The following is a 22,709-nucleotide window of genomic DNA, read 5'->3' as shown; positions in this document are numbered from 1 at the left end:
CCCTGGGATTCTTTGTCAGTAAGGTGGAGAATGGCCCTGCCCTGGCTGCCTGCCAGGGCCAAGAAGACGTTCTGATGGGATAATAGAGCACAAAGCTTCATAAACACTTGTGGTCCAGCCCTGAATGCCTCACTCCTGGGCCATGACAGGAGGGTGGGGTCCCAACCAGCTGGAGACCCAGCCCCAACAAGCTGGCAAGTTACCTACCCACCCTGCGTCCCAGCAGTCCGCTCTAAAGTACATTCTGCATAGAATCACTATAAGAATTTACTGCAGCACAGACTGTACACATATAAAGGGCATCGCGCACAGAGGAATAGTTCCATAAATAAACGGTAGCAATTATGTGAAGGGCCCGGCCTCCCTCTGTAGAATCAGAGCTGTGAAATCAGGCACCTTTTCAGAGAACTCCAGTGGGAAACCAGCTCTCCACAGTGGGCCCTCAGTTCAGCCATTCCACCACTGAGAATAACTCCAGCTGTCTAGCTGGGCAACAGCAGGCTTTCAAAATTGCGTTGTAATCTTGTAATCACAGATATCCTTTTCTTTAAAAAAAAAAAAAAAAAAAAAAAAAAGGTCTGGCTCTGTCACCCAAGCTGAAGTACAGTGGTGCAATCTCAGCTCACTGCAACCTTTGTCTCCTGGGTGCAAGGGATCCTTCCGCTTCAGCCTCCAAAGTAGCTGGGACTACAAGCACACACCACCACACTCAGCTAATTTTTTTTTTTTTTTTAGAGAGACAGAGTTTCACCATGTTGCCCAGGCTGGTGTCAAACTCCTGGACTCAAGCAGTCCACACACTTTGGCCTCCCAAAGTGCTAAGATTACAGGTAAGAGCCGCCGTGTCCAGCCCTGCAGATATTCTTTACCTCACAGAAGTTGTAGAGCTCTTAACCATCTGCTTTTCTCATCAATCCTTTACAAAGCCTGCAGAAGGAGTTTGCGTGGTTCCGTGCTGACCTGAGCTCATCTCTAGCTCTGTTTCTTACTTGCTGGGTGATCTTGGGCAAGCAATTTCCCTTCTCTGGGCCTCACTTTGCTTCATCTGTAAACTGGGTGGGATACTCAGCCTTTGAGGGTTCCTGTGAGAATCACAAGCATCAGGCACAGAGGAAGAAGAGAATAGTCCTTAAATCACCATTACCCTCATTTTCGAGATGAAGAAATTGAGGTTCGGAAAAGCTCCCTTACTTGCTCCACAGCTAGGAAGAAGCAGGGTCGGCTCTGAGTCCATGACCCTGCTTCCACACAAGAAGGATCCCCCAGTTTTAACACTTCTGACACTATGAGGTATGGCTTTGGCTGCTCAAAAACAAAGACCAATCTCAGGGTCCTGTTTTACACGCCCCTTTTTACAACTCTTATTAGTTACAGCCAGCCTGGCCCAGATGCAGCACCAGGTCCTCCAGAGTGGGTCAGAGGGAACAAGGTAAAAGCCAGCACGAGCGTGGAGGGTGAGGCCGTGCGCCCTGTTGTCTGCCAGAAGGCCCACAGACACGGGACAGGAAAGCAATGGGCTTGTCCCAGTCGACCGCACAGTGAGGACACAGTGACCTCATCCCCACAGCCATGGCCACTCTTGTCAGCACCATGCTCCAATTTTACAGCCTGAGTCAGCGGGCAGAGGGACACTGTGCATTTAATAGCCTGACATTGTGCAGAGAGACACTTTGCATTGCCCTGGCCTCAACCCTGCTGATTTATTCGGGCCACCTCAGAGTAAAAGACAAGAACTCTCTTCTTAAGCATCTGGCTCTGGGTAACTTACTTCTAATCCTCTCTTTTGAAGACAATGATAAAACACCATTTTTCACTGATCCAATTGACAAAGACTGAAAAGACAAACCACACCCAGTATTGACCGGAGGATTTCGAAAAAGCAGGTCTCTTTACAGCTAATAGAAGTGCAAAATGTACCATTTTTTCTGAAGGGCAATTTGGCAAAGCTTTAAAAATTCACCTGTCCTTCGGCCCTGTAATCCTTCTCCTACAGTGATACGTACTGGGTTCTTGACACAAAGTTGTCCTTCACAGAGTTGTTCATAACTGCCCCAAAACGAAAACTGCCGAATTATTCATCAAGAGGAAACTGGTTCATTCAATGATGGGCTATCAGTCAGCCGTTCAAAATCATGTTGGGGCTGGGCACGGTGGCTCACACCTGTAATCCCTGCACTTTGGGAGGCCAAGGCAGGCGGATCAGCCTGACCAACATGGAGAAACCCTGTCTCTACTAAAAATACAAAATTAGCCAGGTGTGGCAGTGCATGCCTGTAATCCCAGCTACTCGGGAGGCTGAGGCAGGAGAATCGCTTGAACCCGGAAGGCGGAGGTTTTGGTGAGCCGAGATCGCACCATTGCACTCCAGCCTGGGCAACAAGAGCGAAACTCCGTCTCAAAAAAAAAAAAAAAAAAAAATCATGTTGGCGGCAGGGTGCAGTGGCTCACACCTGTAATCCCAGGACTTTGAGAGGCTGAGGAAGGTGGATCACTTCAGTCCAGGAATTTGAGACCAGCCTGGGCAACACAGTGAGATCCCATCTCTCAAAAAAATTTTTTTAAAAATTAGTGTGTTGGCACATGCCTGTGGTCCCAGCTACTAGGGAGGCTGAGATGAAAGGATCACTTGCGCCCAGGAGTTGGAGACCAGCCTAGGCAATACAACAAGACTCTATCTCTTAAAAAAAAAAAATTTAGCTGGGCATGGTAGTGCGCACCTGTAGTCCCAGCTATGTGGGAGGCTGAGGCAGGAGGATTGTTCGAACCTGGAGTTTAAGGCTGCAGTGAGCTATGATTATACTATGGTTATGCCACTGCACTCCAGCCTGGGTGACAGAACCAGAGCCTGTCTTTAACAACAAGAAAAAAATCACATTGGGAAGAATATTTACTCACACAGGAATGTTCATGAGAGATGAAGAGACAAAGCAACTTAAATCCAGAATGATTTGCATTGATATAACCTGGCTTGATAAGCTTTTCCACATTGAGGATTGTCCCCTTGGAACAGTCCCCATTGGAACCCAGCTACCACGCTATAAGGAAGTCCAGGCTATCCTTCAGGATGCGACACCATATGGAGAGAATGGCCCAGCCATGTGTCTGGCTGAATGCCACTGCATGAGTCACCCCAGCTACCATCATGTGGGGCAGAATTAACCAGTCAATCCACAAAATCATGAGAAATAATAAGCTGTTGCTGTTTAAAGCCACTAAGTTTTGAGATGGTACTCTTTTTTTCTTTTCTTTCTTTTTTTTTTTTTTTTTTGAGATGGAGTCTCACTCTGTCGCCCAGGCTGGAGTGCAGTGGCGCGATCTGAGCCTCCACCACTGGCCAGTCATTGTGCAGCTTCCACAAATACCATCACGTACTAGGTACTTAATAAGTATTTATGGAATAAGTAAATACATGTCTCAGTTAACACACACTGTAGCCCTGGGAGGTAGGAATTGTTTTATTATTATTATTGTTATTTTCTTTATTTTTTTTGAGACAGAGTTTCACTCTTGTTGCCCAGGCTGGAGTGCAATGGCACAATCTCGGCTCACTGAACCCTCCACCTCCCAGGTTCAAACGATTCTCCTGCCTCAGCCTCCCTAGTAGCTGGTATTACAGGCATGAGCCACCATGCCCAGTTAATTTTGTATTTTTAGTAGAGATAGGGTTTCTCCATGTAGGTCAGACTGTTCTCAAACTCCTGACCTCAGGTGATCCACCCGCCTCAGCCTCCCAAAGTGCTGGGATTACAGGCGTGAGCCACTGAGACAGGCGTGAGCCACTGCGCCTAGCGGAACTGTTTTATTATTACTTAACTGATACCCATTCATTGCAGAAAAATGCAGATATTACAAAAAAAGAAAACAATAATTACCCCTAATTCTACTCTCCATAGTTCATTTAACATTTAGCATATATCTACGGAAGTCCAAATGTATTACATATGCATATTTACTTTTAAAAATGTGATAAACAGCTGGGCGTGGTGGCTCAAGCCTGTAATCTCAGCACTTTGGGAGGCCGAGACGGGCGGATCACTAGGTCAGGAGATCGAGACCATCCTGGTTAACACGGTGTAACCCCGTCTCTACTAAAAAAATACAAAAACCTAGCCGGGCGAGGTGGCGGGCGCCTGTAGTCCCAGCTACTCCAGAGGCTGAGGCTGGAGAATGGCGTAAACCTGGGAGGCGGAGCTTGCAGTGAGCTGAGATCCGGCCACTGCACTCCAGCCCGGGAGACAGAGCCAGACTCCGTCTCAAAAAAAATAAATAAATAAAAATAAAAAATAAAATAAAAATAAAAATAAAAATGTGATAAACATATTGCTCTGCAACCTGTTTTTTCCCCTTCAAAAACACTTTTTGACTTTCTTACCATGTCAATGAATGTAGAGTCTCCGTTCAACATTTTTGTGGTTTTGTTTTGAGACAGGGTCTTGCTCTGACACCCAGGCTGGAGTGCAGTGGAGCAATCTCAGCTCACTGCAACCTCCCCTTCCCAGACTCAAGGGATCCTCCTACCTCAGCCTCCTGAGTAGCCAGGACTACAGACATGCGTCATCATGCCCAGTTTATTTTTGCATTTTTTGTAAAGATGGGGTCTTGCCATGTTGCCCAGGCTAGTCTCAAACTCAGGCTCAAGTGCTCTGCCTGCTCGGTCTCCCAAAGTGCTAAGATTATAGGCGTAAGCCGCTACCATGCTCGGATTTCAACAACATTTTTGTTTGTTTGTTTTTGAGACGGAGTCTCACTCTGTTGTCTAGACTGAGACAGGAGAATTGCTTGAACCTGGGAGGCACAAGTTGCAGTGAGCCAAAATCACATCATTGCAAGCCAGCCTGGGTGACAAGCACGAAACTCCGTCTCAAAAACAAACAAACAAAAACTCCCTTTTTGGTGACAGCTGGCTTAAATGCATTGATGCTTGCAACCAAAATATCCTAACAATCACTACTTTAAGGAAATAGGGAAGATAGGACTCTCAGCCACGAGACCAGGCCTCTGGGAACCAGTTAAAAGAACCACGCAGGACAGACAGAGCACTCTCTGTAAGTAAAGACTATACCAGTCACTTTACAATACCAGGTGCACAGGCTGGAATGTAAGCTCCTTGAGGGGAGGGCTCTATAGCCAAGCAGTCAAAGCCCTCCATGATGTGCTTTCTACCTCCCAGCCTCAGCCCCAAATGTCGGGTTGGGCACTGGCCAGGTTGTAATGTGCAATTCTAAAGCCTCCCCAGCTGTCACAACTATAAATCTAAGCCAGCGTTCCAGCCCGCCAGGAAGATGGTATAACACATTCTAGAAGTGGCATTGGGTTTTCTAAGTACCTTCATCCCCATTGTCTCCTGTGATCGTCCCAACAGGGTCCACCAGCCCAACTTTAGGGACATGGAAATGAGCGAGGCAAAGGGGTTAAGCAATCTGCCTGAGGGGTAGGTGAATAGAAGAACTGTGACTTAAATTCAAGTCTGAGCGAACCACGCCACTGGGAGAAGGATCGAATAACTCTTGATCTTTATTATCGTAGTTTTAAAGATGAGGAAACTTTAAATGAGATACCTAGAGTAGTCAAATTCACAGAGAAAGTAGAACGGGGGTTGCCAGGGATTAGGGGTCACAGGGAACGGGAAATTATTATTTAGTGGATTCAGAAGATGAAAAAATTCTGCAGGTGGATGATGGCAATGGTTGCACAACAGTGTGAATGCACTCAATGACACTGAACTGTAATCTTAAAATAGGTAAAATGGTAAATTTTATGTCATGTAGTTTAATTTTTTTAAGTGAGGAAACTGAGGTCTAATAGCATAAAGGTGTAGAGCAGATTTGTTTTTTTTCTGGGATGGAGTCTTGCTCTGTCACCCAGGCTGGAGTGCAGTGGCATGACCTCAGCTCACTGCAACCTTTGCCTCCCGATTTCAAGCAATTCTCCTGACTTAAGTCTCCTGAGTGGCTGGGATTACAGGCACCTGCCACCACGCCCAGCTAATTTTTGTATTTTTAGTAGAGACGGGGTTTCATCATGTTGGCCAGGCTGGTCTCCAACTCCTGACCTTGTGATCCACCCGCCTCAGCCTCCCAAAGTGCTGGGATTAAAGGCATGAGTCACCACGCCCGGCCTTAGACTAGATTTTATGCAAAGTCTGGGGACAAACCAGGTTTAATTCTTAGCTCGAACACTTGCTGACCTGCTCGACCTTGGGAAAATCACTCTGAAACTGTGCTTCAGTTTCCTCCTTTGAAAAATAGGACAAAAAATAGTAAATCTAGAATTCATTATGAGAATTAAATGAGATATTAATAACCCCATACCAATCACTTACCTGGCACATAGTAAATTAGCAACACATACAACATTATTATGACGAGGTTTCTCAAACCAGAGCAAGAACAGTCTTTCAGATGCTTGAAAAGTCTTGGCGCTTATCTGTTGCAACCCCTCTGTTACAAAGCCGAAGAGATTGAGGGACAATGACTTGCCTGAAGTCACCCAGTCAACTTGTAACAGAGCCCAGAGTTGAACCAAACCACTCTTCTCTGAGTCCAGAGATCCCCAGCTCCAGCCAGCTCACAGTGCTTTCCCTTTTTAAAGAACTAAACTGCCGTGGATTGTGAGGCATGAATCTCAAGCCTCGATGTGGAAAGCAGGGGCTCCTGTGGCTCTCAACTGATTCTCACTCTCCCTCTTGCAAAGCATGAGTCAGCCCCAGTATAATGTGTGAGTCAGCCAGCTCCCCTGTGATGAATGTGCATATGACTGCCAGGTGGCATACAGGTGGGGGCTGGGCGGGGCAAGTGGGCACAGCTAGACACCGGCTGCTCTGTCCGGGCGTAAGCTGTGTGCTTTCTTTCAGATCCAAATTGCTGCACGGTGGTATCTAGAAGTCAGGAGGCCCAGGTTTTACATTTCCAGTTTGCTTCCAAATTCTTCCTTCACTGTGATCTCAAGCAAGTGGCTTAATTTCTTTGTGCCTCAGTTTCCACAACTGTGGATACATGAATAATTCTAGTCTTGCATGCAGCATAAGGTGTGGGGAGGACCCAAGGAAAGATATGTGGGAAGGAGTTTTGCAGAGTTACAAAGTTACATCAAAGCCAGGTACAGTGGTGCTGGCCTGTTGTCCCAGCTACTTGGGAGGCTGAGGCAGGAGTATTGCTTGAGCTCAGGAGTTTGAGGCCAGCCTGGGCAACATAGCAAGACCCTATCTCTGAAAAGAAAAAAAGAAAGAAAAAGTTATATCGGCATGAAAGGCATTGTCATTCCACTTCTCTGGAGAAATATGATTCTAAGAATAAAACAAAACTATGCCAGGCTATTTGTTTTTCCCATCAGTCCTTGGGCTTCTCAGGGTCCCTCTGGTCTCCTTGCTGTTCCCCCAGCCTCAGGGTGCCAGGTTAATTCCTCAGACTCAACACTTGTGGAGGGCTTACTGTGCACTAGGCCCAGGGCCAAGCCATTGAATCCTCCCCAGAGATCTCCAAGGTCAATATTTTCTGGGTCTTAAAAAAAAAAAAAGAGGGCCAGGCACGGTGGCTCACGCCTGTAATCCCAGCACTTTGGGAGACTGAGGCGGGTGGATCACTTGAGGTCAGGAATTCAAGACCAGCCTGGCCAAACGTGGTAAAACCCTGTCTCTACTAAAAATACAAAAAAAGTAGGTGGGCGTGGTGTCAGGCACCTGTAATCCCAGCTACTCGGGAAGCTGAGGCAGGAGAATCGCTTGAACCCGGGAGACAGAGGTTTCAGTGAGCTGAGATTGTGCCACTGCACTCCAGCCTGGGCAAAAAGAGTGAGACTCCATCTCAAAAAAAAAAAAAAAAAAAAACAACAACAACAACAACAAAAAACACAGATTATTCTAGGCCTTATTTTACAGAGAGAAAACTGAGGCTCACTGGTAATAAGCAACTCACCAATTGCAAAGTGGAGCTGGGCCATGAAGCCTGACGTCTGGACTGTTCCAGAGTTCTGCCCACCCCATGGGGAAGAAAGCTCCTGGGGGAAGCACCATCAGGTCCTCTTCTTCCAACCTCACAGACCTCCAGAAAACAATACGCGGAAATCGAGAGGGGCAGATCCCTGCAACCCTGAAGAAAATCAGGCTTTGAGAATGTAAAAAAATGGAAATAATAATAGTTACCACATTTCAAGTATTTACTGTAGGACAGTCACCTGCTAACACGTTTCCTTACTTCATATTCACAATAATTCTTAGAGGTGAGTACTGCTATTAGCCCCATCTTACAGTTGGGGAAACTGAGATTCAGGTGAGGTAACATGCCCAAAGACATAGAGCTAGGAGGTCTGTTTCCAAAACCTGTGGTCCGCCCACCACATACCACTGTCAGCCTTCTCCTTCATTCATTCTTTGATTCATTCATTTATTAAACATTTATAGTTTCTTTCTTCTGCCAAATAACTTGCTGGACAGAGGGAAGACAGGAACACCTGAGCCCCAGCCTTGGAGGAGGTCATTATCTCAGAGGAAGATAAGGCTCAAATAATTGTAATCTAAGCGATAAGAGCCAGGCAAAGCAAATTGCTTGTACTGGTGCTGGATCAGAGCAGGCAGTGCCGGTTGGAGTTTCTGTTGTTTTTGTTGCTTTCTTTAAAGACAGATAATCTGGCAGCATTTGATTTAACACGTTTCTCTAGAGTCAAGTCATCCATTTATTATTATTTTTTAATTTTTAATTTTTTTTTTTTTTGAGACGGAGTCTTGCTCTGTTGCCCAGGCTGGAGTGCAGTGGTGCGATCTCAATTCACTGCAACCTCCGTCTCCTGGGTTCAAGCAATTCTCCTGCCTCAGCATCCTGAGTAACTGGGTATTACAGGCGCCTGCCACCACGCCAGGCTAATTTTTGTATTTTTAGGAAAGACGGGGTTTCATCATGTTGGTCAGGCTGGTCTTGAACTCCTGACCTCGTGATCTGCCCACCTCGGCCTCCCAAAGTGCTGGGATTACAGGTGTGAGCCACTGCGCCCGGCCTATTTATTTATTTTTAGAGATGGGGGGGGTGGGGTCTCATCTTGTTGCCCAGGCTGGACTTGAACTTTTGAGCCCAAGCAATCCTCCTGCCTCAGCCTCTTGAGTAGCTGGGACTACAGGCATGCACCACCACACCTGGCTCCGTTTATTTTTTTCAATCCAGGTGCTGGCACTCACATTTACTACCTGTGTGATTTTGGGCAAATTACTTCCCTGAGCCTCAGTTTTCTCCTTTAGAAAACAGAGAAAAAGGCCAGGTGCAGTGGCTCACGCCTGTAATCCCAGCACTTTGGGAGGCCGAGGTGGGCAGATCATGAGGTCAGGAGTTTGAGACCAGCCTGACCAACATGACGAAACCCCCCCGTCTCTACTAAAAATACAAAATTTAGCTGGGCGTGGTGGTGCGCACCTGTAATCCCAGCTACTCGGGAGGCTGAGGCAGAAGAATCTGTTGAACCTGGGAGTCGGAGGTTACAGTGAGCTGAGATCGTGCCACTGCACTCCAGCCTGACAACAGTGAGACTGCATCTCAAAAAAAAAAAAGAAAAAGAAAATAGAAAAATACTCATTTCATAGAGTTGCTGTTGGAATTAAATTAACTGAAATATTGTATTCCTTCATTCAACAAAAATGTATGAGACCCAGTGTGAGCCAGGTGCTGTTTTTGGTGCTGGGGCATCCGCCTGGCACCTGACACCTCCCTGTTAGCCAGTCCCAGACAGCTCTTTTCCTCCAGACTAGCTGGGACTGGAACTGCTTAGAATCGGACCCAGAAGAGGTCGAGTTCCGTCCAGGACTAAAGGCAGCCTCCAGGGAACAAAGCTGTCAGTGTGGGCGCAGACTAGGGAAGGGGCATCAGGTCATTCAAGCTGAATGCTGGGGCTCCACAGCCTCCTCACACCCCCTTTAGTGCCTCAGGTAGGGTAGGCCTGTGGGGACACTGGAAGAAGCAGATGGAGACACTCCCTTGGAATCATGGAAATATTTTAAGTTACAAAAAATTAATTGAAGCAAAATATGCATACAGAAGAGTACGAAAATCAGAAATGTACACAGCTCAATGCACTTTCACAAAATAAACACACCTGCAACCAGCACCCTGATTCCTCAACACTCTGAGGAAACATTACTAACACAGTCAGAAACAGGGTGTGACAAGAAAGGCACTCACCTCCCCTATAAAATTTAAGCAGGGGTGGAGGGGGACGGCAGACTCTGTCATCAGGATAAATCATATTTTTAATGCAGTATTTTTGAAAAACCAGAATTAATGCAAAAAATCCATGATGACAAAATATCAAAATTTTAAATAAAAACAGGATTAGTAACATGCTGTGCTGAGTCATATTAAAGCTCGAGGCGAAATAAAAAAGATCAGTACTGCTGATCTGGTCTCCACCTGCCTCACCCTGATTACCAGCACCTGCCCCCAGAGTCACGACCCTCCCTTCCAAGGGTAAGTGCTGTTACCCCGGAGATAAGTTTTGCCTGTTTTTAAACTTTCTACATATGAAATCACACTTTTGAACAGCTGCTGTCACTCAATATGATGTCTATGAGATTCAGCCACATTATTGCGTGCCATGGAAAGAGGTTTGAACAAAGCGGTGATCTGGTCAGCTGTGCATTTTAAAGAGACCAGTGTGGTGGCAGGGAGAAGGATGAATGAACAGTGGTCCTAGCCTATGCTGTAGGAGGGACTGTCCGCATGGAGAAGGCAGGCAGAGTCCACGGGATTGACTGGATATGGGGAATGAGGGTGACAGAGTGAGGTCAGGGAAGATACCAGATCTCTAGCTAGGGCAATTTGGTGGCTAGAGCAGCCATCTCTAGGGTGGGGACAGGAAGGGATGCGCAAAGATAATGAGTTCAGGTTTGAGCATGGTGAGTGTGAGGGACCTGTGGGACATCCAGAGGGCTGTCCTGCAGGCAGCTGGACAGAAAAGTCTGGTACTCAAGAGAGAAGGGGCTGGGCGCGGTGGCTCAAGCCTGTAATCCCAGCACTTTGGGAGGCCGAGACGGGCGGATCACGAGGTCAGGAGATCGAGACCATCCTGGCTAACACGGTGAAACCCGTCTCTACTAAAAAATACAAAAAACGAGCCGGGCGAGGTGGCGGGCGCCTGTAGTCCCAGCTACTCCGGAGGCTGAGGCCAGAGAATGGCGTAAACCCAGGGGGCGGAGCTTGCAGTGAGCTGAGATCTGGCCACTGCACTCCAGCCTGGGCGACAGAGCAAGACTCCATCTCAAAAAAAAAAAAAAAAAAGAGAGAGAAGGGAGGGGAATACATCCCGTCAATTCCCCCAGCATCAGCGAGCAGGTGGTGGCCCTGATAAGACCATTTGCAGAGGGTCAAGAAGGGGCATACAGAAGATAAAGAAGGGATGCTGAAAAGCTTTCTGGGAGCAGGTGGTTCAAGCAGGTATGCAAATCAGAAGGAAAATATTAAACACACAAAACTGTCGTGCCTGGCCCATCAGGCCTTCCTGGAATCCAGCACTGTGTTTACCTGCAATACAGGAGGATTTGAATTGCAAAACATCCTTCGGATTAGGGGCACTTCCGTCCCAGCCTCTGCTATCCCCCCTTGTACCAGTTGCAGCTGACTCAGCAAAACCTTTCCTCCTGGCTGCCAGGGACGCTTGCCTTTAAAGGCAACAGAGTCTTTTCCCAGCCCGCCTTACTCACTCCTAACTCTGGAGCTGCTAAGACCCGCCCTGCATGGCCCTGCCACCACCAACACCAACACCCCTCCCCCACCCACTTGTGTGCTCTGAGGCACGCACTAGGCTCCAGCATCCGCCTGGCACCTGACACCTCCCTGCTAGCCAGTCCCAGACAGCTCTTTTCCTCCAGACTAGCTGGGGCTGGAACTGCTTAGAATCGGACCCAGAAGAGGTCGAGTTCCGTCCAGGACTAAAGGCAGCCTCCAGGGAACAAAGCTGTCAGTGTGGGCGCAGACTAGGGAAGGGGCACCAGGTCATTCAAGCTGAATGCTGGGGCTCCACAGCCTCCTCACATCCCCTTTAGTGCCTCAGCTAGGGTAGGCCTGTGGGGACACTGAGGTTTCCTCAGGTCCTTCCCCTGCTCAATAACTCTCCATGGCTCCCCACTACCCACTGCATAAAGCCCTAACTCCTATAACCTGACATTTGGGAGCCTCTGTGATTCCACCTTCAGTCTCTGTGATTCCTTCAGTCTCTTCTCCTCCCTGAGTCCCCATCCCCCAGCCACAGGGGTTACTTAGCTGCCCCTCCTGCTCCCCTTTCCCCCTGCACCCGAACCTTCTCTGCTCAGATGCTATTTCCTGGGGGCTTCTCTAGGGCTCATTCCCTAGTTGGAGTTAAATTCTGCTTCCAAGGACTCAGCCACCCAAAAAACAAACCAGTCCACCTGAGAATCTAGTCAGTAGCTTCTGATGAATGTGTCAGTAGCTTCTGACGAATTTGCTTCTGACCAGTAGCCTCCAGGGGTCATAAAACATTCACAGAGAGGAACACAGAGAGGGTAATGGGGGTCTGTGTGTGGGCAGATGGGGTGGAGTGGGTGAAGGAAAAGCTTTTCTTCTGGCCACTCTGCTTTTTCCTCAAGTACCACCCTACCATGGGATGGGGATTTGACTGAATTTCTCAAGTCAAGAACGAGTACAGTTTATGTAGCTAAGCCTTTATAAACATCCACTTTCCTTCAGGCCTACCCAGGAAGGGTTTATTATATCTATTTTACAGATGTGGGTCTTCAGGCTCAGAGAAGAGAAGGCACTGTTTGCCCATGAATGTCTGCAAGTAAACAGCAGAGCTGGGACTCCAGAGTCTGGATCTGGGGCTCCATCATCAATCTCTAAGAACGGCCCAGAGATTCTTAAGTCCCCTAGGTAATCATTCTGGCAGTCTGCTGCCTTTGCACATGCTCTTCCCTCTGCTGAGAATGGCCTTCCCTCGATCCACCTGGTGAACTCCTATTCAGCCTTCCAAACTCTGCTTAGCATGACCTCCCCCTTCCCAGATGCTCTCTCTACTCACTCTCCTTCCCCTGTGGTACAAGTTCTGCTCCTGTACAGATTCTTAACCCTCTAAGCTTGACTTGGTACTGTTGCTGCTCATTTCCCCTCTTGCTCCCCCTCCAGCTTGGGGCCTCCATGAGGCTAACAACAGGGTCACATGTCTCTGTCCCTGGGAAAATGGCCAGCACGGGGCTGGCCCAGAGAAGGACAAGGTGGCTGTTTGGTAAGTGTGACCCATGGGCTGAGTGAGGCAAACCCACAACTGAGAAAAGACATAGACAGTAGACTGGATGTGCTAAGAAACAAGGAGCTGTGGAGAGACTCTGAGCAGGGAAATAGCAAAACCCAAAAGGTACTTAAGGAAAGCCTGGAAGTATCAGCAGGACAGACTGGAGTGGAAGGAACATTCGAGACAGGTAGATTAGCTGCTCACTCATTCGTGCATTCCCTCCCTCCTTCAATCATTCACCCACGTGCCTCAGCTGCAGAACTAGTCCTCGAGGTGCTCACAGGCTGAGGGAAGGCAGACAGAAGACAAGTGGCAACCTACAAAACACCAAATGGTAAAGGAGAGAAAGATTTCCACTTGGGAGAACGAGGGAAACTTCCCTGAGGAGGAAGGACCCATGGTGCTTTTTGGTATGCTGAGGTGGCGGGCGGGGGGATTCCCAGGCAGAGGAGACAAGCTGAGCAAAGGTGTGGATGTGAGTTGCTGGTGTGAGGGGCGAGGTTGAGTGTGTAAACTGGTGCCCCGAAGAAGGACCGTGATGGCCAGGCTTGGCCCTTACTCCCTCCATGACAATTTCAGACAGATGAGCAGGAGAGTGGCAGGGTGCAGGACTGGAGGATGAAAGACCAGTGGAGATGTAGGCCCTGCAGACAGCAGGGGAGAGAAAGAGGATGAGGTGGTGTAGACAGCAGAGTCAGCAGGACTTAGTGGGCTCTGTCCAGGGGTGAGGAGAGAGGTGGCCCCAAGCTTTCCAGGCTGAGCATAGAGAGACCATAGGAATTGAAGCCTTGGGCAGGGGGGTGCCCAGAATGCACCTGCATTCTGTTTCAGGGCTCCATACTCAACCAAGGTGCCCCTCGGCCAGAACTGGACACATTGCCAGAGAACTCCAGGGGTCATCTGGTCGGCTCAGCCTCCTGGTTTCCAACAGATAGTAAGCCTACCATGACTCCCTCCATCGCGAAAGGGACCCTCAAGATTTTGATCAGACCTTTGGACTGGATGTCCTTCCCTTCACTGTGTCTCAAGCAAGACACTGGTCTAGAGGAAATAAGGTGAAGTCAGATGATAACAATACCACTACCAGTGCAGTGGCACATGCCTACACTCCCAGCTACTACGGAGGCTAAGGTGGAAGGATCACTTGAGCCCAGGAGTTCGAGACCAGCATTTATTTATTTACTAACAAAATAAATAAATAAACCAACAATACCACCAACCAGTAAATGAGAACTTCCATGCTAAACACTTCATGAGCTTATCTGGAAATTGCACCTCTCATGATAGCAATGAGATTGGTGGGAGAATTCCATTTACTCATAAGAAAGCACCCTCGGCCGAGCTCGGTGGCTTACGCCTGTAATCCCAGCACTTTGGGAGGCCGAGGCGGGTGGATCACGAGGTCAGGAGTTCAAGACCAGCCTGGCCAAAACGGTGAAACCCCGTCTCTAGTAAAAATACAAAAAATTAGCCGGGTGTGATAGCAGGCGCCTGTAATCCCAGCTACTCAGGAGGCTGAGGCAGAGAACTGCTTGAACCCGGGAGGCGGAGGTTGCAGTGAGCCGAGATCGTGCCACTGCACTCCAGCCTGGGCGACAGAGCCAGACGCCGTCTGAAAAAAAAAAAAAAAAAAAAAAAAAAAACAAAACCGAAAAAAAAAAAACCGAAAACAGCCTCATTGGCCAGGAATTCGCCCAGGATCGCGGCCGGGCCCGTATACAGTTGAGCTGGTTTAAATCCAAGGTCTATCACGTCTTTAACGTCAGTCAGTTAGCCTGCCTTTCATATTTTACACACTTATAGGTCACCATAGACTCACCTGAACTGTGAGAAAAGAAGCCGTCCCAGAGGAGGTGATTTTAAAGCCCAGGTTTGAGACGGGTATGCATTTCTAGGCAGAGCCCGGCCGGTGGAAAAGCAAGGCTTGGCTCACAAACGGGAACGTGGAGGCTGGAGACAGGGAAGGGAAAAGTCAATCACTGGGCAAGACCTCCTGGAGTCTCTCTAACAAATAAATACTACTTTGCACGCAGTAGACGCTGTTCTAAACACTTTACAAATATTAACTCACTTGGTCTTTCTATAACCCCACGAGGTGGTACTGTTACTATCCCTAGTGCACCGAAGTCACCCAGCGGCCGAGGGAGAACGCCAGTCCAGCTTTCCACCCGCTACTCCGCGCATCCCAGCTTGCCTTACAGCCGGGTACCGGCTCCACCATTTTGCTAGAGAAGGCCGCGGAGGCTCAGAGAGGTGCGCACACTTGCCCTGAGTCACACAGCGAACGCGCTCCGCGGTCCCAACGCACAGAGAGGGCCGATCGGCAGCCTGAACGAGGCAGTGGTTAGGGGGGCCCCGGCCCCGGCCCCTCCCCTCACCCCCTCCCCGCGGAGCACCACCCAGGACAGGCTGGGCCCCAAGCCCCGCCCCGAGGTCCTGCCCACACACCCCTGACACACCGGCGTCGCCAGCCAATGGCCGGGGTCCTATAAACGCTACGGTCCGCGCGCTCTCCCGCAAGAGGCAAGAGGTAGCACCAGCGAGCGTGCCGGTCGCTAGTCGCGGGTTCCCGAGTGAGCGCGCCGGGGAGCTGGAGAGCAAGCGACGGGAGTCGGAGTCAGAGTCGCAGTCGGAGTCCCCGGACCGGAGCACTAGCCTGAGCCGGAGAGCGCCGCTCGCACGCCCGCCGCCACCCGCGTACCCGGCGCAGCCAGAGCCACCAGCGCAGCGCTGCCATGGAGCCCAGCAGCAAGGTGAGTCGCGCGCCCGCGGGCCCTCCCGCCAGGAACAAAGGCGCGGACTCCTGCCCGCCTTCCGCCGGCCAGGGCCTCTCCCGCCGCCCCGCCGCGCTGTGCGCCTGGGGCGGGCCGCGCGCCTCTCCGAGCCTGGCTGGGTGCGGGTCCCGAGCGCAGTGCCCCGCCGGGCCGCGCGCCGCAGTGGGAATGGGCTCCGGATCTAGCTGGCCGGAGGGCCCCGCGTGCGCAGTTGGCGCCGGCACCTAGCACGCGCCTTCTTTCCGGGGGCGCCGCGCCGTCCACGCGGCCCTGCTGGTGCTGGGGACACAGGGCCCGGGCGCGGCACGTCTCACACGACCTCGGCGGCGGTAGCCCAGCGTCGGCCCCTCCCTGTGCGGGGGAGGGGGCCCGAGCGCGGCGCCCATTGGCTGAGCGGGCCGAGCCCCCGGCCCAGCCCCGGCCCCGGCGCGCTGAGGAGGCAGGACCCGCCCCCGCTCTCCGCCTGCTCCCCTAACCCGGGCGCCCCAGTAGGTGGGCGGCCTGGTGCTAGATGTCCCACCCGCCTACCCTACTCCTCCCGCCCGTCCCCCGCGGTGCCGAGGCCGAGGGGAGGGCACTTCTCTCTAGGCCCGGGCTCTAACGCGGGGGTTGAGATGAACCTCCGGTGGCGGAGGCTCTCCTTTCCGAGGAGTGTAGGCCCCAAAGCTTTGGCCCAGTCTCGCGGAGATGTGTTCCGCGGAGGCAGGTTTACCCTCGGGACCCGGCGGGGAGCGCAACTGGAGGGACTGGGGATCCGGGAACCGGGAAAGAGCCCCAGGCTGAAGTCGAGCGGGAGGCGCGCACACCACGGGGTTGGAGAATGAGGGATGGGGACTCTGGGGACCAACAACTGCCTAGATAGGATTTCTTTTTTCATGTGTAGACGGGCTTGTCCTGCAGGGCATCTTTCTAACTTCCGCAGAGCGATTTCTTTTCAACAAATGTTTGTGGAACCCCTCCTGTGTGTAGGGCATTGTTTCTTTCCACCCTCCCTTCCTCCCCCAGTCTACAATATTTTCAAGTCCCCTTTTTCTTTTGAAACGCTCCGTCTTTATTATACTTGGATTTTTCCATCTCAGCTGGGAGGGCATCTGGATGGCCCTTGTTTTCTTAGCTGGGACGCGGGGGTAGCACTGAATTCTGAACTGCCCTTCCTACTGGCTGTGGAGGTGTCCCGGTGGGACTGAGGTGACGCTGGGCCTTACCCTCGGCGGGAAAAGGCCTTCCGCCCCACACCTGTTGAATCCATGAGTCCAGACGACTTGCTTCACCCTTCCCGCGCCCTCGCTTAAGGTGAGACCCCGAGGAAGTTCCCGGGGAAGGCTCCCAGAATCCTAGGTGAGCCATAAGGGTGGGATATAATTAAACGAAAGTTCAGCGAGAAGCTCTTTTAGCTAGTGGCAAGGAAGTCCAAATATCTCAGGGCTTTTGCAGGCCACTTCTGGGCCTCAGTTTTTCCATCTGAAAGATAGAGATCACTTTTGTCACTTCCTCTAGGGAAGGAACTATCTATTCAGCATGCTGTGCCAGACATGGGCATTTATTTGTTGAGTGAATGAGTGAATATTCTACGTGGAGACAGGAAAGTGGAGGAGAAAAATCAACAGGTTCTTAGCCAAACTACTTTTCAGCGTCACGGACCATGCCCTGCTGGTTACTCACCAGCCTGGAACTCAGAGAAGGGAAATAAGTTTGCTAAAGTCACACAGCTAGTAAGTGGTTGAACTGGGTTTGAACCCAGGCCCATCAGATTTAATTTCATTTCTGTCTCCACTGTCTCTCTTCACCACAGCATTTCTTGAATTTTAGGCAAAAGGGAGAGAGTTTGCTTACCTTCAAAGGTGGCTCCTTGTGCCAGCTGCTTCTAAATAGTGTAGCAGATGGGTGCTCTTCATGGAGTGCTCTCCAAAGTTTCCACTGTCTACCTCGTCAGTAATTAATGTTGGAACACTTCTTTCACAGTGGTATATATGTATTTTTAAATTCATGCACATGCACTTTGATACTAACATTATATGCTTTCATAAAATAGAAATTTCAAAAGACAAATAGATACAAGACGGCAGTTGTGGTCATTTCCCCTCCAAATCTTGTGTAGATCATTCCATATAGATTCTGGAATAAAGCCCTTCCCTTTGGAGACTGCTGAGTTGACCTGCAAGCACAGCCTTTTTGTGCACGATGTTAAACTGAGGCCTGGATAGGTCCTATCGCTTGCCTTTCAAACTAGATCTGAAAATCAGGTGTGCCTGGCTCCAAAGCCTTGATTCTGCTATGTTCCTCTTTGTCTCCTAGGAAATGGGAACTGACTTAACTAACTTCCCCGTGTTCCATTGTGCTCCTCTATAACTCATAGTAATGAGCTTAACCAAATAGGAAGTAGGGGGCAGATGGAATCACCTTGCCTCCAAGCCAGGGGTTCGCCCACAATCCCTCCTGGGCAGCACCAGCACGCAAGGGTGAACCCTGCCCCAGATGTCTCACCCTACCCTTCGTGAAGAACTTGTAACTAAACTTGCCTATGCCCATCACTCATCACTTTTCTGGCCAGTCTCTACCTTCCAGAAAAGGAAAAATCAGAAATCCACAGGCATCCTCAGCCCCTCTGTGGTGCAGAGAACATAGTTTTTTGTTTTTTGTCCTTTTTGAGACGAGGTCTCACTCTGTCACCCAGGCAGGAGTGCAATGACACGATCTCGGCTTACTGTAACTCCCAGGCTCAAGTGATTCTGTCACCTCAACCTCTTGAGTAGCTGGAACCACAGACGCACGTCACCATGCCCAGCAAAATTTTTGTATTTTTGGTAGAGACAGGGTTTCGCCATGTTGCCCAGGCTGGTCTCGAACTCCTGAGCTCAGGTGATCTGCCCGCCTCGGCCTCCCAAAGTGCTGGGATTATAGGCATTAGCTACCACACCTGGCTGAGCATAGGTGTTTGCGTATGTGGTTTTGACTCCCAGCTTGCTTCAGTTGCCCAGTTTTCATCATTACAGTGTCTAGGAATTCAGAAAAGAATGTATGTCTCTGTCGCCATAGATGCTCCATGAATATTTCTTGCTTCCTTGGACTCCCGTGATGGGCATTGCACTTACCTGGGCCGTGGGTGACCTGTACCTGGGTCTTGGCCTTTATCTAAAAGCTGGCATTCTGGCAGTATGAGCTTTTGGGGAGTCAGGATGCTGGCCCGTGGGTATTAAGTCAGGGAAATCATTAAAGCTCCCACTAACCCATTCTTCCTAATAGGGGCTTGTCAGGAAGTGAGTAGGGATGGCACATGGGTGAGAGTGCCAGGCCAGGGAGGGTCCGCTCATGTGAGTGCCCTGCGCTGCTTTGGGCTTCTTTGCTTTGCCTTTTTGCCTTAGGCTGCCTGCCTGCCTTTCTGAATTTGGGTCACCCTTGGGATAGTTTGAAAGGGACATTCATGTCCAGTAACTCCTAGGGTCCTCACAACTGCCCTGTGATACAAGTTACAATGACCTCATGGTCCAATAAAAAATGACTTTGCAAAGATCACACACTGAACCTCCCACCCCAAGACATGCTGCCAGCCTTTCCGGGATGACATTAGAGGGTGGAAGGAACCCAGAGCAGGAGGGGCCTTCCAGCCATGGCCCAGCCCTCCATTTGACAAATGGGGAAACTGAGTCCAGAGAAGGGAAGAGATTTGTCTGAGATAAGGCTATCACAAAAGATTTCAGGCGTTCTACGGAGCTGTGGGTTTTTTTGTTTTGTTTTGTTTTGTTTTGTTTTGTTTTGTTTTGTTTGTTTTTTGTTTTTTTGTTTTTTGAGACTGAGTTTCGCTCTTGTTGCCCAGGCTGGAGTGCAATGGCACGATCTCGGCTCACCACAATCTTCGCCTGCCAGGTTCTAGTGATTCTCCTGCCTCAGCCTCCCGAGTGGCTGGGATTACAGGCATGTGCCACCATGCCGGCTAATTTTTTTGTAATTTTTTTTGGTAGACATGGGGTTTCTCCATGTTGGTCAAACTGGTCTCGAACTCCAGATCTCAGGTGATCCACCCACCTCGGCCTCCCAAAGTGCTAGGATTATAGGTATGAGCCACCGCGCCTGGCCTAGCTGTGTTTTTCTTAAAAGATGCTTTCTTCTCCACACGCCTGTCTGTGCCATCCTCCACCCACCCCCAAATGAGCAGGAATCCCCAGACACAGGACTTGCCCATGTTCTTTCTGCGTGCCATAGGAGCCTGAAAGTTGGATTAGACGTAACTTGACAACTGAAACTATACTGTAAATGGAAACGAAACACTAGGTGTTACCACTAAACTCTGACCTTGAAGAAGTGGCTTTCCTTGGAGCCTTGGTTTCCTTCTCAATAAACAGAGACTTGGCTACCCCCGGTGGATGTGGTGAGACTGGCCCCATGCCCTAAATTAGGGCAGTGGCTATTTGAAGTGGAAAGACCCTTTGTATGGCCAGTCTGGGTGTACGAATGATGTAAACAGCCCCAAGATGATCCTTGTCTAGTACCGAGCCATCCAGGGATTCGACCCTATTTGCCCCAGAGCTGGACCAGCCTCAAATCCCCTGTAATCAGCTTGTGACTTCAAGGAGCTCAGCTTTGCCCAGTGCCTCCTGGTCACGAGGTGTCGGCCCAGAGCTCTGCTCCAGTACCAAGGGTACAGGCATCCAGCTCCCCGCTTCCCCAAGACTGGCAGAGCTGGGGAGGCCTGGAACAAAGAGGAAAGTGTGCAGTATTGGCTTGGGGCCTGAAACCTCACCCCTTCCCCCACCTCACTCCTGGGCATAGAGGTGATAAAGCCGCTCACTCAGTCTGGTAACCGACATCCCCATGATGGCGGAGGCTAGGAGGCCTCCTGACCAGACTCATGGACTCAGGGAGGCTGTGTCCAGGCCTGCAGGCCCAGCCCTGGCCACCCAAACAAGCCTCCAATTGTTACCTCCCTCCACAGGAGCCTGAGACTCTGTCTTCCAGCCACCAGGCCTGGCAGTAGCTGATGCATAAACATTAGGGTTTTGCAGTAACTCAGCAGGGCTCCCAGGCCTTCAACCTGGGCAGAAAGAAGGCATCATCTCCTCTCTTTGTGACCACACTGACTTGCCTCCCTGGGGCCTGTGCACCCTGGAATAGGAGAGAGCTCTTGCCAGGCCTCAGCTGATGGAGCTTTTGGCTACTGAGGCCTCTGCTGGACAGGAAGTCTGCCTATATCTCCCCCTGCCCTGGCATTTGGGAGTGGGGAGGAAAGGGCTGCATCAGAAACAGCTCTACCATTTGACCTTAGGCCAGCCACACTTCTTGCTGGAGCTTGTGTCCTCAGCTGTACTGGGGATGAGACCTAGCTGTCTGGGTCAGTGGCACTGAGGCTCCAGGGGAGCATGTGGTCTGTGCAGTAGGCTTAGGGAGTGCTGAGCAGCACAGATAGGGTTTCATAGCACAGTGGGAGCCCAGACAGGCCAGCTAGCCATAAGCGCCTCTGCTGGAGGAAGAGGTGGACTCTCTTGGGCTGGGGAGCCCAGTTCGAGGAAAGAAACAAACAACTCCCCTGGGATCCTTGAGCACCCAGCGATGGCGGTTCTTCTTGAGGACTTCCTTCCCCTAGCTGTGTGCCGCCTTCGGCTCCCTGCTGCGTGTGATAACTTGGGTGTGGCCCTCACAGCTGTGCAGAAGCTATTCCCAGAGGATTCTGGCCCCAGGTAAACAGAGTCGGCTCTGGGCTCGCCTTGCCTCCATCCCACAGCCCTGCATGCTGTCTGTGGCACAGCCTAGAGTGGCACTGCACTGTGGCCCTGGCCCTTATGTGGCTGGAGCTGATCATGAAGTCCAGTGTCCCAGCGGTCATGGCTGGCATCATCACCATCTACAACCTGGTGGTGGAAGTCCTTATTCCCAACTCGCTCATTGACTGCATCAGCCTATGCGGGAATCTCCTCCAGCCAAGCGCTAGCCTGAGTGTGGGCCTGAGTGGCCTGGCAGCCAGCTGTGCCATCAGCACTGTGGGGGATGCAGTGCTGCCCAGAAGCCCGGGCTATCTGTGGGCCTGATCCTGACCTCATCTTCACTGTATGGTCTCATTGCCCTCATTCTCTCCACAAAGTAACCTTTGAGCCCACCAGCAACAGAATACAATATAAAGATCACCCCTCCTCGTTCTAGAATGAACAGCCTGACACACATGTCCCTGACACACATGTCCCTTGACATACAAGTAGTTGGTCTTGTGAATGCAGTGTCCTAGTGCAAATGCCCATCATCTGTTGACCCCATCCTTGCCCCTGCCTGCTCCATGCTGTGGACATCTGGGCCCCCTCGTCACCCATCCTGGCCCCCTGACCAGTGAGGATGCCACCACCCATCTAGGGTGCTCTGTGTCTAAGGATGAATTCCAGTGTCACTTTCCTCTCCACTGTAGGTTTATTTATGGATGATTGGACCTGTTCATACATCTGTGGGGCAGCCCTCCATCTCCCAGCTATACAAAGTCTCTAACCACAGTGTTGCATTGTGGAGTTACCATGTGGTCTGACACTTCCTTGGATGAACTATGCTCGCTCCAGCCCTAGACAGTCCAGGGCCTAGTGGGCAGTGTGTGGGGCCTGCCAGGTCCTGGCATCCAAGCTGTGTCCAATAAAGTTCTTGGATGTGACTGGAAAAAAAATTGGATTAAAAAAAAATTTCAGAAGTTATAGAGCCAACTACAGAGAACCATAATACATGAAAGAATGTCTTCTAGTTTTG

General features: G+C 50.4%; 1 protein-coding gene and 1 long non-coding RNA gene across 4 annotated transcripts in view; one reads left to right on the top strand and one right to left on the bottom strand.

Annotated features, from left to right (window-relative positions):
- Positions 1–743: 743 nt before the first annotated feature.
- LOC115892233 lies at positions 744–15,793 on the bottom strand. Of its 3 annotated transcripts, none has more exons than XR_004052123.1 (6): positions 15,681–15,793; positions 15,293–15,549; positions 15,041–15,171; positions 7,914–8,102; positions 6,323–7,207; positions 744–1,082 (listed from the first exon to the last, which is right to left on the bottom strand). It is a non-coding gene; the product is annotated as an uncharacterized LOC115892233 (long non-coding RNA). The 3 variants fall into 3 exon arrangements; XR_004052122.1 differs by having other exon boundaries at positions 7,914–8,087; XR_004052124.1 differs by having other exon boundaries at positions 6,323–6,985; positions 7,914–8,087.
- Positions 15,712–22,709, top strand: part of SLC2A1 (solute carrier family 2 member 1) — a 30,077-nt gene continuing 23,079 nt past the window's right edge. The window contains exon 1 of the mRNA XM_010371852.2: positions 15,712–15,974. Coding sequence (XP_010370154.1) covers positions 15,957–15,974 — 18 coding nt within the window. The 5' untranslated portion in view covers positions 15,712–15,956. The remainder of the gene's footprint in view (positions 15,975–22,709) is intronic.

This window comes from Rhinopithecus roxellana, chromosome 12 (assembly GCF_007565055.1).
Source record: "Rhinopithecus roxellana isolate Shanxi Qingling chromosome 12, ASM756505v1, whole genome shotgun sequence".
NCBI lineage: Eukaryota > Metazoa > Chordata > Mammalia > Primates > Cercopithecidae > Rhinopithecus > Rhinopithecus roxellana.
This window is presented reverse-complemented; position numbering and strand designations above follow the sequence as displayed.